We start from the raw sequence: 17630 nt of genomic DNA, 5'->3' as shown, positions 1-17630 counted from the left end.
CTCCGAAGTCCTCTTTCATCACTTTCCATTTTGTGCACATGCTTACGGTTACTAGCCCCGTCACTCCCTGGCCCTGCAGGACCCCAGAAATGCCGTGTCTCCTGGTTCTGATTCTCTGCCTGGGGCACTGGACCCTTCACCTGCACAGCCACTTCTTGTAAGTCTCTGTCCAAGCATCTCTTTAGAAGTGAACCTTCCCTGGCTACTCTTTATACACTGGTGGCTCCCAATGTTCTCTTTCTCCGTCATGGTTCATTTTTACTCATACAATTATTGATTGCATTTTAATAAACTGATTTTCTAAAGATTTATTTTATTTTTATTGGAAAGTCAGTTATACAGAGATGAGAAGAGACACAGAGGAAGATCTTCTGTCTGTTGACACACTCACAAGTGTCCGCAATGGCCAGAGCTGCATCGATCCAAAGCCAGGAGCCCACAGCCTCTTCCAGGTCTGGCACATGGGTGCGGGGTCCCAAGGCTTTAGGCCATCCTCAACTGCTTTCTCAGGCTACAAGCAGAGAGTTGGATGGGAAGCGGGGCTGCCGGGATACAAACTGGCACCCCTATGGGATCCCAGTGCGTGCAAGGTGAGGAATTTAGCTATTAAGCTACCGCACCTGGCCCAATGGACTGATTTTTTTTTTTAAACTGTCCATCACCTCCTTATCAGTGAGGTTTTCCTTGTAAGCTCCTCCCTTTAACATATGCTTTTCCATAGTAGTTGACACTATGACATTTCATTTTTCTTCAATAATACCATTATAATTTTTAATGAATAGTACTTAATAAACAGTAGGTGCTGAATGAATGCATTCTTTGTATAGTCAGAAATATTCCTTCTTTCAATTACCCAATTTTCTTGCATAGGTGACATTTGTAAAGTGCAAACTCGTTCCAGATACCATATAATATACCTTACATAATTTATCTCATTAAATCTTTACAAAACCCTAGGAGGTTATTATTTTGATTTGTAGATGAGAGACAACATATGAAGATGCTAAATAAGTTGCCCAGAGACTTGAAGCTAGCATCTCAAGATATGAACTCCTGAAATTTGGTTCCAGAGTCTACATGAAATTGCCTCTACTATTCGGAAATTCTGGATGGCCCATATTGACTCTGAGACCAGCCCCTTTCCTTCTGTGCTACACCAGTTCTTTGCACTGTGGCTTAAATATTTCCAGTCTCAACATGCCTCCTGATTCTGACCAGAAAAATCTATCTAACTGGTATCCTTCTTATCCTTATCTAGCAGTCATCCCAAATCTAACATCTGTAAATTATAAACTCTTGATTTCTCCAGGTCCTTCATCTGTTACTCTTGGTAAGGTGATCACCACCAGTTGCTCAGGCAAAAAGATGTAATTTTCACCACCCCCCACACTCCCTATGTGTGGTATATGAGCAAACCAGGCCTTCCTTTAGAATGTATTCTAAATACCAACTCTTCTCAGTACCTTCCCTCCCACCTCTCTCATTCCTCAGAGATGCCTACCCTTACTGTGCTTTCTTAAAATTGCAGTCTCCTCCAGAACACTTCATCCCTCCATCCGCTTGCCCAGCATTTTATGTTTCTTCATAGTTCTTACCACTCTGCATTTATTTCCTGTTGGAGTGCCCTAACCTCTACTCCCTTCCATCGTCTGGGAAAATGTAAGGTCACTGCAGGCAGCTACTTGCCACTGTTACACACTGATAGAACAACGGGACTAGGGATATATATCCTATCCACATTGATTCCTGCTGGTGATATACATGTGCAAATACCACGTGTTTCATCTCTTCTCTCTTACCTAAAGACAATAATTTCATCAGCCACCTCGTGGCGTCTCTTGTACTGCTGCAAGCATATAGAGCAGTAGTCCTGTTTGGGATTCAGTCCTCTGGTGACTGAAGCTCTCAGGTTACACAGTGACCAATGGAGGTCTTGGTTTAAGAGGCTAGTTGTTGTTTCCAGTAGAGTCTGTGAAAGGCCAAAAGAGAAACAAAGACAAGAAGGTTAACAGCGAAAGAAATTGAGGAGATGAATGGGGAATAGCACCTGTTTGGTTTTCAAAGGGATAAAATGGATGAAACTCACACTGGAACGCCCAAACTCTCAAGCCCAGTTAATCTTAATGTGCACAGTAATGACGAGTGCACACATTAAGACTCTCAAGTCTGCCGCTAATTTCTACTGTGAAATGTGTGCTCTGCCATTCTGTGGCTTAATTCAGTATTGATGACTTTCAAATGACTAGATAAGACCGGGTGTATATATTACATTTATGCAATAACTTCTCTCTGAATGACTCAGAGTGTTGTAACAAAGAACAAAGCTAAATCTGCATTCCTGATTTTTTTTAAATTGAAACCACACTCATGGCAATGTTTCAAATAACCTTTACTGGGAAAGCTAATGGCCATTACTCAGTGCTCATCTCCCTTGGGCAGGGAGATCACATTTTCCTGATCAGCAATTATAAGCCACTTGAATCTACTCAAGGCTATGACATTTGTCATTAAGTCACATAAAGACATTTTCATAGCTATCACATTAAGTCATTTTAAGGCTTGCATTCACAGATAACATTTGGATATGCAGTTGGGTTCTTTTTGTTCATTCCAAAGGGGAAGACAGGGCTTGGTCCTGCACACTCTCCTTTCTATGTGACCAGCTCAGCCTTTAACTACATCTGTCAAGAAGAACTCTGAGTTCTAATTCCTTCCGTCCATGCTGTCTTTTTCTCCTCTGTAGTTGTGAGGCTGGGCAACATTTCCTGTCTTGCACTCAGCTTGCCTTCCACTAACCTCGCATCTGTGCCTGCAGGGCCATCAAGCTTCACTGAGCTGTGCTTAGCACAACAGCAATTCTGACAACACGTTAAAAAGCTCTGTGTCATTCCAATTTTTCTTTCTCTTTTCTTAGATTCTTAAAGTAGACACTGCATCTAACATGCCTCAGTGGTGCTTTCCCTAGGTGGCCTCATGAGTTATGTTGACATTTACTAAGGAATAAATTCTTTACAGCAAGGTACCTCACTGAGAATGAAAGTTACAGGGATTATTTGAGTAAACAGAGACTAATGGTAGCTTTGGGTTACTGGCAACAATCTGTTTCAGAATGCTTACAAGAATATTCATTTAATTCTATTTTGCACTTTTAAAACAGATTTATTTTTATTGGAAAGTCAGATTTACGGAGATAAGGAGAGACAGAGAGAAAGATCTTCTGTCCGTTGATTCACTGCCCAAGTGACTGCAATGGCCAGAACAGCGCCGATCCAAAGCCAGGAGTCAGGAGCTTCTTCTAGGTCTGGCACGTGGATGCAGGATTCCAAGGCTTTAGGCCATCCTCAACTGCTTTCCCAAGCCACAAGTAGGAAGCTGGATGGGAAGCGAGGCCACTGGGATTAGAATTGGCATCCATATGGGATCCAGGCATGTGCAAGGCGAGGACTTTAGCCACTAGGCTACCAGGCCATCAGCAACTGAGGAGGCCTAGTCCCAATACATGCCTCCAAGACTAGACTACATACCTTGTGATTTTCTCTGTGGCCAGGGTTTGAGTCCAGTTATCTAGCTGGGGAGTCTCTGAAAAAACCTTGCCTTGGGTGACTATAGACTTGACTCTGGCTAGCTTATGGTCAGGATCTGTCCCTAGGACAAACACAGATGTAACAAATAACTTACTTACCTGCTCATAGTTAAAGGTATCTAACATTCCCAGAATAAGTCCCTGGATTTCTCCAAGTTTTCCTTTTCCATAAACTGGATCCTAATTAGAAAAAAAATTATAAACATTATAATTGTTATGATTCTTGGCATTTTAATCTCATTGTTAATTTTATGCATTTATTTGAGAGGCACAGATATAGAGACCAATACACACACAGTTCCTGTTCACTGGATCAGCCTCCAATTTCTTGCACAGGTCAAGATCACAGGGGGCATGAACACAGTCCAGGTCTCACATGAGGGTGATAAGAAACCAATTACTTGAGCTCTCACTACAGTCACAAGATGTGCTTGTCTTTTGTTGTTTGATGATGGCTCTGGGAGGTTGGGTAGTGCAGTTTCCAACTGCTACGATTACGGCACTCTAAGTTTATTTGGAATATTTTGAACTCGTCTGCCATGGGCTCCTCTGTTCCCTTGGCTGCTGAGGTTAGGCTGAAGAAATTCAAGGTCCACATAAACTCTGAGTTCATAGGCTAATTAACATATTTACAGGTTTGGGGCTTGATTAGGTCACTTAAGTTTCTGTTACATGTTAACTTTCTGTTATATGGCCAGAGATCATACGAAGCTGAAGACACCTGTCAAACATGTGCAGGCCACTTTGAATAGCTAAGACTATTTTTTTGTCTCAGACCAGCCTTTTACTAGAGGAATGATGCAGGTCATATACACATTTATAACTTTAATTTTTTTTCATAAAAGCAGATCTATGTTGATGTTTCTCATCTTCATTTAATTATGCTTTGGGTTAAGCTCTTAATAACCACATTTTATTACTCAGTAAAGCGCCAACAGATAGTACAGTATCCTATTATAAGAAATCTATTATAAGATTTACTATAAAATGTGCATTCAATAAGCTAATATAGTTCTGGCATTTGTTTATGGCAAAGATGGTTTGGAGAATAAAGAAGTCTTAAAAGGTTAAATTCTGGGAAAAATAAGATAGCTTTATAGGTCATTTTTCTATTTATATCAGTGCATTTCACTTTAACATACATAATTTAAAAGGAAAATCGTGAAAACTACCTCCTACTGGGATAACAAATAAATTATAGAATGTAAAAGGAAGCTTGAGGCTTCTGGCACAGCAGGTACAGAATCCACTGGCTCTTCACATCTATTTTCCAAAGATGTCAGCTAGATTATTCAGCAATGAAGAACTGCTGTGTTTGCTCTTTAGCTTGTTTGTAAACTGAAAGAAAAGTACACCTAAGTACCCTATATACATTTGCTTTTTTCAAATGTTTCCTGTTGCTTTGTAACACCTATTGTGTCATGTGTGTATTTTGTTTTACAATCAAAATCTTTACTAATTGAACACTTTTTAAAAATGGGAATGATGCCTTTAGCTGCAGCATAAATAAAGCATTTGTTTAACTTTCTCAGCAACAAAGTCATAAATAGCTTTTTAGAAGCCAAGAATTACTTTCGCCAGAGTGAAGACAGGATATCAGTAACAAAAATTATATTAGAAACACTCTCACTTGGCCCAACCAATAACACAGAGGTTAAAGCCCTCGCCTTGAACGCACCAGGATCTCATGTGGGTGCTGGTTCTAATCCTGGCAGCCCCACTTTCCATCCAGCTCCCTGCTTGTGGCCTGGGAAAGCAGTTGAGGATGGCCCATTTGGGAGCTGCACCCACGTGGGAGACCCAGAAGAAGTTCCTGGCTCCTGGCTTTGCAATGGCTCAACTCCAGCCACTGCAGTCACTTGAGGAGTGAACCATCAGGTGGAAGATCTTCCCCCGTCTCTCCTCCTCTCTGTGTGTCTGCCTTTGCAATAAAAATGAATAAATCTTAAAACAAAAACGAAAACAAAAAAACACTCTCTCACATATCACCTAAGATTCATTAAAGAAGCCTGTACAATCCATATCCTACGCACCAGTTAGAATAAGCATGCAGAGATAAAAAGAACTTTGAGAACATCTTATGTGAACCTTACTTCTGAAAAATCATTATTTTCAATTGAATGAGCATCTTTTGTTAAAGTTTATTTATTTATTTGAAAGATAGAGCTAGAGAAAGAAAGAAAGAGAGAGAGAGAGAGAGAGAGAGAGATCGATCTTCTACACACTGGTTCACTTCCCAAATAGCTGCAATAGCCAGCGCTGAGTCAGAACAAAGCTAGGAGCCAGGAACTTCTTTTGGATTTCCCACATAAGGTCAGCGTCATGTCACTAGAGAACTATAAATTAAAATAATGAGGAGACCACAACATGTCTACTTAAATGTCTAAAACACAAAACATTAGCAATATCAAATACTGGCAAGGAGTTGGAGCAACAGAAACTCTTACTCATTGTTAGTCAAAATGCAAAATAATACATGAATTCAGAAAGACACTTTGACAATGTCTCACAAAGACAAACACAGTCCTAGTAATTCTACTCAGCATTTAATCTAGTAATTCCACTCAGCATTTAACCCAAATGAATTGAAAATTTATATCTATAGAAAAAACTATATATGAATGTTATAGTAGCTTTACTGAAAATTGCCAAAACTTGCATATTCTCTAATCGGCAAATGGAGAGATAAACTGTGACACATCCAAATAACAGAATATTATTCAATGATACAAGTAAACGAGTTAACAAGCCACTAAGACAGAACAACCTTACTTGTATATGCTAAGTGAAAAAAAATCAGCCTAAAAAGGACAGGTTTCAAAAATCATGGCTGCCAGGAATGGGGGAGGGAGGATGAACTGGTGGAGTAAGGTGGATTTCTGTGGCCTGATGCTGTGATGGTGGGTACATGACATGATGTAACTCACTGTAACAAATGTACCATAGTACAAGATGCTTACACAAGGCGAAACTGTGGGGAAGGCAGAAGGGATAAGTGAGTATCCTCTGTGGTTTTGCGCATTTTTTCTATAAACCTAATACTGTTCTATTTATTAATAGTAATAACATAAAAAAATGAAAGATCTCGATGGCATGGAAGAATGAAACCAGCCCGCCTTTTTAACTTAGCAAAAGCTAAAGCATCTGATATGTCCATGTTTTGCTTTTCTGAAATCATCCAGTGTCTCAAGAAGAACAACTTCTCATCTCCTTCTTGCAAAGATGGGGACCAGAGCAGAGGACCTGACTGCCTCTGGGAGAGGGGGGAGGTGCACAGTACCTCACTCCCTGCCATCACATCTGGTGTCCCTGAGTCTAGAACCTGCTATGAGATAATGATTTCCCTTGTGGGTAGCTAGCATAACACCCTGGGACAGTAGGAAAGGGACTTGGGGGCCTAGCAACTCATAAACAGCCTTGAAACAAACTCACACCTCTAAGTTCTCAGCTCTCACCTTTCTGGGAGGGCAGACTCCACAAGTTCTTGTCAGTATTAAGAGTTTCCACTGCTTTGCTAATAGCTAAGTTGCTACTCTCTGCCTTTCCTTTTTTTTTTTTTTTTTTGATCCCTAATACATCGATGTGTGTGTTCCAAAATACATACCATTTTAACACCTATATTCTAATGAAGGGACTGGTAAGGCAGAAAAATCTATATTTAGAGGCTTAACTTTAGTTCCATACCCGATTTAAAAACAAAAGCTTTATAAAGGTCTTATTGACTACAATGTTGTATGTTGCAATAAATGTATACACCTGTAAAATTAATCCCAAATTCAAGATATACACTTAAACATCACATCCTATAGTGATCACTCCACATTCCCGCCCTGAACCTGCATCCTTCCACCTTGTCCCCAAACAATCACCATTCTGCTTTTGATTTTTACAGATGGCTTTGCATTTTCTAGAATTTCAGATAGATGGGACTACAGAACAGGTATTCTTTTTTTTTTTTTTTTTTTTTTTTACTTCTTTCATTCAGCATTTAGAGATCACCCATGCTGTAATGTGCTATGGACCTCATGTCTGTGTCCTCTCCATGCCTCCTCTTTAAATTCATACACCAGAGCCTTAATCCCCATTAGCAGGTCACTTGGAGATGAGACCTTTGTGAGGTAATGAGGTCAGGATAGTAAAGTCCTCTTGGTGTGGACCAGTAGTCCTCTATGAAGACAGAGAGAGCCTGCTGCTCCCGCCCCCTCCCCACATCCTTCCCACTCTCCTGCAGGACTCAGCAAAAAGGCAGCCCTCTGCGAATCAGGAAGAGGGCCTCCACTAACACCCAACCACAATGGCATACTATTACACAACTGCAAGAAATAAATGTTGTTGCCCTTAATCCTTTTCACCATAATTAACTATGTAAAACTCATCAAGATACATAAATAAATCTAAAAAAAAGAAAGAAATATTGTTTAAGCAACCCAGTTGAAGGCAGTTTGTGACAACAGGCTGAGCTAAAGCTCAGAGCATATCAGTAGTTCATGTCTCATGATTTTGAAGCACTATTTCATCACAAAAATATATCACAAATTGAAACACAGAATTTAAAAAAAAATGCTTTTTATGAACTGAGAAGCAGGTTTTAGTCCAAATCTATGTGTCTCAGGGCTGACACTGTGGCATAGCAACTAAAACCACCTCCTACAAACGCTGGTATCCAAAACAGCACCAGTACATGTTCAACTGCTCCACCTGCACTTCCAATCCAGCTCCACGCTCCCTGATAATGGCGTAGGAAAAGCAGCAGAAGACGGCCAAATTCCTGGGCCCTTGCTACCCATTTGGAAGTCTCAGAAGTTCCTGGTCTGCCCTAGCTCCCACAACACAGTCATCTGGGGGAGTGAACCAGCATACAGAAGATCTCTGTCTCTCTCTTGCTCTGTAACTCTGATTTTCAAATAATTTTAAAAAATCATTTAAAAAAAGTATGCATCATAATGTGTGGTTAAAGATTAATATAAATAGACAACTCACTTTTATTTTAGGAGTTTGTTTTTTTCTAATTTAGTTGCTAATGCGAACTTTATGGAGATGTTACTTTACATATAATTAAAAATGTGATGATTAATGTATTTTAAGATGGTTCCAAGTAGTTTAAATCAAATAATTACTGAGCAAGTGATAGTATTAAGGATCAAATGAGACAAGTCTAAAAATACATCGTTTAATGACAGTGTATGATGTGATGAGAAAGACTACTGAAGCACTCATCTTTATCAGCAAAGGCCCAGCAGCTTGCAACCAGATGAGAAAGAAGTTGGCAGGCCTTAGAGGAGAGCCTCTTTGGACATTCCCAATCAGACCAAAACATTTTTAAACTTAAAAAGACCAATGGCTTGCTATTTGATTTTGTGTGCGTGCATGTGTCTACACTGCATAAGGTAAAGGAAGACAAAATGATTCCTAAGTATAGTTATTGCTGTTTCCCCAAGGATGCTCACAGATTTTTCTAAATATACATCTTCAGAGTATTTTTATGAAGTTAGGAAGATTTTGGCCTTTTTTTTTTCTTTTTGCTGAATAAAGCATATTGGAATGACATTTCCTACAAAGGTTGTGGACACAAAGTCAGCCATCTAGAGAAGAGTCTTGAATATAAAAACAGTTTTAGGATGACCGAGAAAACCTAACAGTCAGTGATTCAGAGGTGACGCCATTAAATCAATCTTTTGCTTGTAGTTTTGATCAAAAAGGCATAGTCCATTGGAAATGAGTGATCATTGTTTCCTGGTCAGCACACCAACAGCAAGTGTATGTATCTGAATCCCAAAGTGACAGTGAAAACCTGAAGGCTGCCCACCTTCACAGACGGTCACATGCTTGTAGCAGGCAAATTATACCAAAGGAGTGACAGACCAGATTCAAGGAAGAGGAACCTAAGTTAAACATTTAGCTAATGTCAAAAACTAACTGCACAATGCTTAAGACTCAACAAAAACACTCATTCAATTTGCTACTTATACATAGCTAAAACATCAGTTCAAACCAATCAACACGTATGTAATTTCCTCCTTTGAACTCACCTGTAAGATTCTTTGCAGGATTGATGGAAGGGCAATAAAAGCTGCCATACTGTTTAGGACTTGCATGGTCAAGGATTTCAGAGCTGTCACAAGAATTGTTAACAAGGTTAATTTAAAACAGAATGGAGATTTCTTAAAAATTAGAAATACAGTTGTTATATGATCTAGCACTTCCATTTCTAGGCACATATCTAAAAGACAAAAACACATTGTATCTAAGAGTTACCTGCACAAACATGCTTATAGCAGCACTATTCATAACAGCCAAAATATGGACTCAACCAAGGTATTCATTATCAAATGAATGGATACAGAAAATGTGACACAGACACACAGTGGAATATTACTCAGCTATTAAAAAGAATGAGAATCTATTATTTGCAGAAAAATGAACACAGCTGGAGGATATCATATTCAGTGAAATAAACCAGACCCAGAAAGACAAATACTATGTCTTCTCTCTGATACGTGAGAGCTAAGGATTTTGTAAAACTTTTATGCTCTCAAACTAATTTGGAAGAATGTTACATTACTTTAGTTTTAATGACCTGTGATTACTCTGAAATTTAGAATTTATCCTCTATGTTTGAAACAGCATTTTTCTGTTTTATTATTATTTATGGCCACTGCCACATTTTTACTAAGCTAATCTTTCTGCTTTCTATCTGCTGAACCCTTTATATACTGGAGCATCAAGCGTTTTATTGCATTGTAAATTAAAGATCTGTTATCTTAAAAGTGAAGGGGAGAAGGCAGAAGGGAGATGGGAGATGGAGAGAGGCTGGGGGAAAGAATATCACTATATTCTAAGACTGTATCTCTGACCTGTAGTCAACTTGTTAAAAACTGAAAAAACAAGACTTAAATAAGGTTACTTTAAAATAGGAGTCCTTATAGCTTTTATTGTAAGTCAGGGAGAAATAGTGGCTTTAAATTTCTTCTGGAAAACTTACATAACCAAAGCCAGCTTATTCTTTTAAAATAACTGTTGATAAGCTGCAATTACTACTGTTATTCAAGTGTATTGGTGACATGGCAGACAGAGTCAAACCTAAAAGATGAAGTCATCACTGTAACCTAGTTTCATTAAGAAAACAGTATGAACATGACTTGGGAAAGACACCATAATGAAGGCTTGTATGAGTAAAAGCTGCATTGAAGACCCAGGCAGCTCACTCACTTAGGTTCTGACCTTACCTTCGGCATGTAGAGGAGGGGCAGTGGGACTGGTCAGCTTCTGAGGGGCCATCATTGCCTCCAACAACGGAAACCACAGTGCCTGTGATGTCAGAGGAAAGCAAATGCTCTGTGATTTTTAAGAATAAATACCTGGGTGAGTGTTGTGGTACAGCAGTTTAAGTTGTTGTGTGCGAAGCCAGCAGCCCATAACCAAGGGCCAGTTTGAGTCCCATCCAGCTTCCTGCTAACATTCCTGAGAAAACAATGGAAGATGGTCCAAATCCTTGGAGCCCAGCCCCATGTGGGAGACCTGGCTGGAGTTCTGAGCCTACTTGCCTGCAGCCTTTTGGGGAGTGAATTAACCAAGGGAAGACTACTCCCTGTTCCTCTCCCTTCCTATCACTCTGCCTTTCAGACAAATAAATAAATCTTTAATAAAAAAAAAGAGAGACTATCATTGGCACAGTGTTATCCAAGCTGAATCGCATGTATGTACAAAAACAGGAAACATTTGGGAAAAAAGATAACAGGAAGTAAGCACCACAGCTCCAACAGATATCTTCACCGTGCAGGCTTGGGAAACATAATGACACCAAAGGGAAGCCACTGGAGACCATGGACCTACAACCTCATGTCTCAGGAGAGGGCAAGAGCAGAGCAGCCAGGGCTTCCTGCTAGGTCCTGTCTATGCCGATATGAATGGATCACTGACACAGTCCAAAGGACCTTGTGCATCACTGCAAGGAAGATATAAACAACTCCCACGCTGTCCTCCCCCATGGTTTTCTACTGTTACATCAAGCAAGAAAAATTAATAAAGGTGATACAGTAATTTTCCTATAGTAAACATTTTATAAAAGATGTATTTATTTATTTGAAAGACAGAGCTACAGGGACAAGAGAGAAAGGAGACAGATAGGGACATAGGAAGGGAGTGGGAAACTATCTTATTTGCTGGTTCACTTCCCAAGTGTATATAGTAGCTGGGGTTGGACAAGGCTTATACTAGGAGCTTCACCCAGGTCTCCTACATAGGTACAAGCGGCCAAGTAGCTGGGCCATCTTTTGCTGCTTTCCCAGGTGCAAAAGCTAGGAGATGGATCAAAAGCAAAGCAGCCAGGACTCAAACTGGTACTCATATGGTACGTCAGCACTACGGGTGACATCTTAGTCAGCTACACCAAAGGCTGGCCCCTTAAGCATTATTTTATATTTACTAAGTCATCATAGATTGAAGAGTGGCAATTAACATTAACACAATGAAAATCACCAACCATGCAAAAGATAAACAGAGTTACCATTTGGTTATACTCCTATCGTGTTAGGTACTCAATGTTTTAGATATCCTTTTTCATTTAAATCTTACAATAACCTTATAGAGTAGGAATCATTGTCAGTCACTTATTAATCAAGGCTTAGAGAAACTACCTAACTGACCAAATATTATACTTCAATAAATTAGCTTTCTGGATTCCAGATTCTGTAGTCTTCCAAAAAAAGCCTTATTATGAAAATCAAATTAGTGCATTTTAATGTTTGAATAATGATTTACAAATGACCTAAACTAGCATTTTAGAAGGGACCTGTCACCGTGAATATCCAGAAGGCACCAAGGGAAGCCAGGATTCACTGAGCAGGAAGAACGGTTATGTACAGAAGAGTGTTACCCCACAGAGCAATGAAATATGGGAGTGGTTTAAGGCCAAGGAGACAGACTGAGAGCAGCCAACTCTCCCCTGGGTGACCGTCTACTAAGAGCTGCTATCTACTCCCCTCCGAGGTAAAGATTTGGGAAACCTCAGTATGGAAGATTTTATGCTTTCTGTGTATCTTCTTAAGTTACTGAATTATTTGTTAAGCCTTATACTTGTGATTCTTTGCTATTGAAACTGTATGTTACTGAATTTTTAATTTATTTCATCCAATATTCATAAAATTTCAATATTATTACATTGTATTTGTTTTTTTTAAATTTATTTATTATTTTAAATTCATTAATTACATTGTATTATGTAACACAGTTTCATAGGTACTTGGATTCTCCCCATCCCTCCCCAAACCCTCCCACCATGGTGGATTCCTCCACCTTGTTGCATAACCACAGTTCAAGTTCAGTTGAGATTCCCCCATTGCAAGCATATACCAAACATAGAGTCCAGCATCTTATTGTCCAGTCAAGTTCAACGGCTTCTTAGGTATACCCTCTCTGGTCTGAAGACAGAGCCAGCAGAGTATCATCCCAATCAATTAAAAGCTCCAACATTATTGTATTTGTTTTTAAGTAGTTGCACATAAGTTACCTTTTAGCTACCTTAACTTCTTTTTACAATAATGTATTTTTATGCATTTAATGACTTTCTAATTGTGTACAGCATATCCAATTTTCTTAATAACTTCTTTTCATTATTTTTATTGGAAAGTCAGACATACAGAGAGAAGGAGAGACAGAGAGGAAGATCTTCTGTTTGATGAATCACTCTCTAAGAGACCGCAATGGCTGGAGCTGAGCCAATCCAAAGCCAAGAGCCAGGAACCTCTTCCGGGTCTCCCATTCAGGTGCAGCATCCCAAAGCTTTGGGCCGTCTTCAACTGCTTTTCTAGGCCACAAGCAGGGAGCTGGATGGGAAGCGGGGCCCCTGGAATATGAACCAGTGCCCTAATGGGATCTTGGCATGTGCAAGGCGAGGACTTTAGCCACTAGGCTACTGCACTGGATTCTGGCACATCCAATTTTTAACTCTATTTTTTAAATGTATTATGTTTAGAAGCTTGATTTTTAAATTTTCTTGTTTAATCAAGACAATTTAAAAGAATTACCTTTTTTTTAAGGAAACTTTATTCTTGATTTATAAAAGGTAGATTGAAGGAAGCATGGTTGTAGAGGTTGTGTTCACAAGCATGGGCTGTGTTCACATGCTAAAATAGTGGTGTTCACTCAGGAAGTATCCACAGGAATCCTAACTATGTAGTAAAAAACATTATTGTCTCAACTCTTTATTACTGAGGCTTAACATTTTAACCTGGACAGCTCTAAAATCCATGAGCTATGATGAGTATGCAGGACTCAAGGATAATCCTCTCCAGAGAGAGAGCGGCACAACTGGACCTGAATCACTTTCTCTTGTTGTGTAACAGTCTGCTCTCAGGGAATTACAACCACAGCAAAGCCACAGATTCTGGTGCCATTAGGGCTGCACACTGGGGTAGCAGTGTAACAGGGACAACGAGAGGTAGAAGTGGTAGAGATTCTGTTCGGGAAAGGACCAACAACTTCCTGAGGTCAAACATACGGACATACTCCATGATGTTAAATCATCCTGATGGAACTTTTGGTGGGAGATATTAAGGTAATTCATTATCAAACTTCTCAGATATTTTACATTTCCTGACTGCTACAGGGAATGGGGCAATAGCTCTTGTTCTCATTTCCTCCAATATAAAACAAACAAAACTAACAAATGAAAAACAAAGCAATCAATCACCAAAATCCCACAACACTTTATGTTTGACTTTAGTACCATCACTAAGTAGTATTTACATAACAATGAACATACATATATTTTGTCATTATTTACTTGGTTCAGAGTAAAACAGAAGAAACCAGCTGTTGGAGGAAGGAGAGGCGTGTGTCTGTGTGTAAGAGAGGGAGTAACAGACTTCCCTTATATGTAAGACAGAAGAGAAATGGGACTCGACCAAGCCCTCCTGACCTGATACAGAACCATCTCCTAATCCATGAATACTTCTCCATCAATCAGCAGCAAGCAGCCTCCACGGCCCTGCTTGGGACGTTTCTCAGCTGCACTCTGGCCAAGAATAGCCCAGTATCACCAAACATGACCCTCTTGGAGATGGCAGTGAATTAATACCACCTTTTTGAGCTTGTCTGCCAAGACAATACAGCCCCTACATAGAAGGTCAAGTTGTGCATAAGCAGAAGTGTTCTGTGGGGCGGAGGGGAGCTAGAAGCCTAGGCTGGCTGCAGATGAAAGTTACAGTGCCACATGCTGGGGCAGAGGGATAGGAAGGACTACCACACCTCAGCAACCCAAGGAAAGCTCCCAATCAGCTCCATGAGACAGCTTATCCCCAGCATCCCTTCCTATCATGATGGTTCCCTTGTGTTTTAGACCTGATTAACCTTGTCTGGGATGCATATCAGCCTCTTGTCAATTTTGATTTGCAATTTTGTCAATTTTGATTTGACCTCAAAGGATCTGGGGTCAGCAACAAAGGTAAGACTTTTCTTAGCAGGGTACTTCAAACAGTTCAGAGAAAATGGGGTTAAAAGATAAAGTTCATTTTTGGGTATAAAGAACCCCGAAATCTGCACATAGATTTTTAAACATTTACATTGGCCATAAATGTTTTGTAGCCTCCTTTTATATAGAGTTAGATGAAGACTTACTCTTAGAAAAGCGGAAATTTCCAAAGGACAGCAAAAGGTCTAACAGTTAACATCTTTATTAAAACACATTCAAATCAGATACATTGTTTTTTTCTTGACAAAAGTAATATTTTTGTTTTGCCAAGTCAAAACAAAACTCTTGTGTCTAATTGAGTGATGCAGAAGAAATCAAATGCAAATAGAAATCAAAATGAAATACTAGAGCTGTGGAGATAAGTATTTTATATATTTCAATCCATTGTGAATGTCTGAGACTGAACAAGTTACAGCTTATATAAACCTTAATTGCTATATTTATAAAACCTTTCTTGTGGACAGTGCTGTGGCACAGCAAATTAAGCTGTCACCATCTGTTGTGTTGGCGCCCCATGTGGGCACCAGTTTGAGCTCTAACTGCTCTACTTCTGATCCAGCTCCCTGCTAATGCTCCTGAGAAAGCAGTGGAGGAGATGGCCCAAGTGTTTGGAATCCTGCACCCACGTGGCATACCCAGAAGCTCCTGGCTCCTGGCTTTGACCAGGTCCAGCTCCAGCCATTGTGGCCATTTGAGGAGCAAACAGCATAGATCTCTCTCCTTTTCTCTCTCTGTATCTCTGCATTTCACATAAATAAAATATTTAAAGAATAAACAAAATACATTTTTCTTCTAGTTACGTCTTTCAAAGTATGAGAGAGGAGCTAGAAAGGCCAAACATTTTTAAAAAGCTTAGCGCTAAACGTATATAAATATGGCTCTAATAAGTCTGCTTTTCTGTTTCTCTATCAGAATATCATATAACCATGTCCAAATACAGCCAGCTTATCCCAACAGGAATAAAAATTAAAATTTAGAAATGTAAAAAGCATGGTAGAATGACTGTTACTGAGCCCAGGATGCACCTATTTAAATGTAGATTAAGCAACTGTGAGAATTATATACAAAAAAGCATTAAAAACCTTAACAAGGGTTCTTTGTATCGAGGACTCGCAAGATGGCCGACATAGGAGGAAGACTGTGAGAGAGCTCACAGACAGAGAGGGCTAGAACGCGACAAAAGCGTAAGTGGAGCAGCATAGAACTACAGGGAGAAGAACGTGAAGTTCCCTGGACAGTGTGGAGCCAAAAAAATCCACACAACTCGGAAGAGCAACTAGGGAAAAACAAAGCAAAGGACAGGGAAGACGACTTTCCGCTCCTGACCTGCTGAGTCACCTCTGAGTGCAGATGCTGAAAGCCGCCGACGCACCCAAAGACTGACCCGCAGACGCTGTGGCCATGAGGACCGGCGGTGATTGGGACCCGCTGGCATCTGCTCACCCTGGTCACCAGGACTCGCCAGGACCTGCCCCGCTGCGGACACCAGGACCCTGAATCACCGGGACCCGCTGGCATCTGCCCACCCTGGTCGCCAACCCCCGGGACCTGCACCAGCCGCAGCCTCCAGGCTCCATCGCGACCCGCGGAGACCAGCAACGGACGCAGCAGTCGGGAGACGCACCGGCGGCCAGGATTCCCACCAGAGGAAGAGGCAGACTGCAAGAACCTGAGGTTTGAGTGAGTTGGGTGGAGACAGTGGTGGGTTGGAGGCTTCGGGAGTTGGCCCCCCAGGGGCACGGACAGAGCCTGAACACAATTGGTGCTCGTCTCCCCGCCCCTCCCCCCCCCCCCCAGACTCCAGCCTCTAGAGACACAGGGCGAGTGCCTTGAAACTGCCAAAACTGTGTCTGGGAGAAAGGCAAAAGGCACACTGGATACTCCCCTGTGCCTTTGCGGTGTGGCACTCAGCTGGGCGGTGCTATCCCACAGGAACCCAAGCACGCCTCTGGGCTGGGCAGTTCCCTGCTAGCGCCGGGGCGGTCGGTCCCCTGCAAGTGCTGGGGTGGGCGGGCCTGCGCAGGAGGCGTTTCCAGACAGCACCTGGAACACCCCACGCCCTACAGTCCCTTGCTCCAAGCCCTGTGATCCAGTGCACAGGGGGCGCGCACAGAGAGTGCCTTCACTCCCCCACACCCTGTGGTAGCATACCTGTAGGGGACCAGCTGAGAGTGCGCTTTGAATCCTCTGGGCCCTGGAAGTGGCGCCCTGAGGTCCAGTGTTCTGGAGACGCACCAAAAGTGCCTTGAAAAATCCCACACCCTGCTACTCCACGCCTGCAGACTCCGATCTCTACAGGATAGTGCTTGGAGACCCCTCAGCACACTGGTGCCTAGGTCTCTCAAAAAAGAAACACTAACACAATAGGAAGAAATACCAGAAAAGGTAATGATCCAGATGAGAGTGCCAACACCCTACCAATAAAGGATCAAAAGCCAATGTCTATTTCAGAGATGCGAGCTGAAGACATAGAAGATCTACCAGACAAGGAATTCAAAAAAATAATGTTAAAATATGTCAGAGACAATGAGAAGAATTGGGAGGACTTCAAGGAATTCAAGAACCACATAGCCTCAG

At 41.0% G+C, this 17630-nt stretch overlaps 1 protein-coding gene across 1 annotated transcript in view; it reads right to left on the bottom strand.

Annotated features, from left to right (window-relative positions):
• The window catches only part of VPS8 (VPS8 subunit of CORVET complex), a 261296-nt gene that overhangs the window by 62186 nt on the left and 181480 nt on the right, over window positions 1–17630 (bottom strand). Inside the window, exons 39-42 of the mRNA XM_058662177.1 lie at window positions 10810–10891; window positions 9613–9695; window positions 3683–3763; window positions 1800–1969 (exon numbers count right to left, since the gene is read on the bottom strand). Of these exons, the coding sequence (XP_058518160.1) occupies window positions 1800–1969; window positions 3683–3763; window positions 9613–9695; window positions 10810–10891 (416 nt within the window). The remainder of the gene's footprint in view (window positions 1–1799; window positions 1970–3682; window positions 3764–9612; window positions 9696–10809; window positions 10892–17630) is intronic.

Source organism: Ochotona princeps, chromosome 3, assembly GCF_030435755.1.
Source record: "Ochotona princeps isolate mOchPri1 chromosome 3, mOchPri1.hap1, whole genome shotgun sequence".
NCBI lineage: Eukaryota > Metazoa > Chordata > Mammalia > Lagomorpha > Ochotonidae > Ochotona > Ochotona princeps.
Note: the sequence above shows the minus strand (reverse complement) of the source record. Positions and strands in the feature narration are given on the sequence as shown.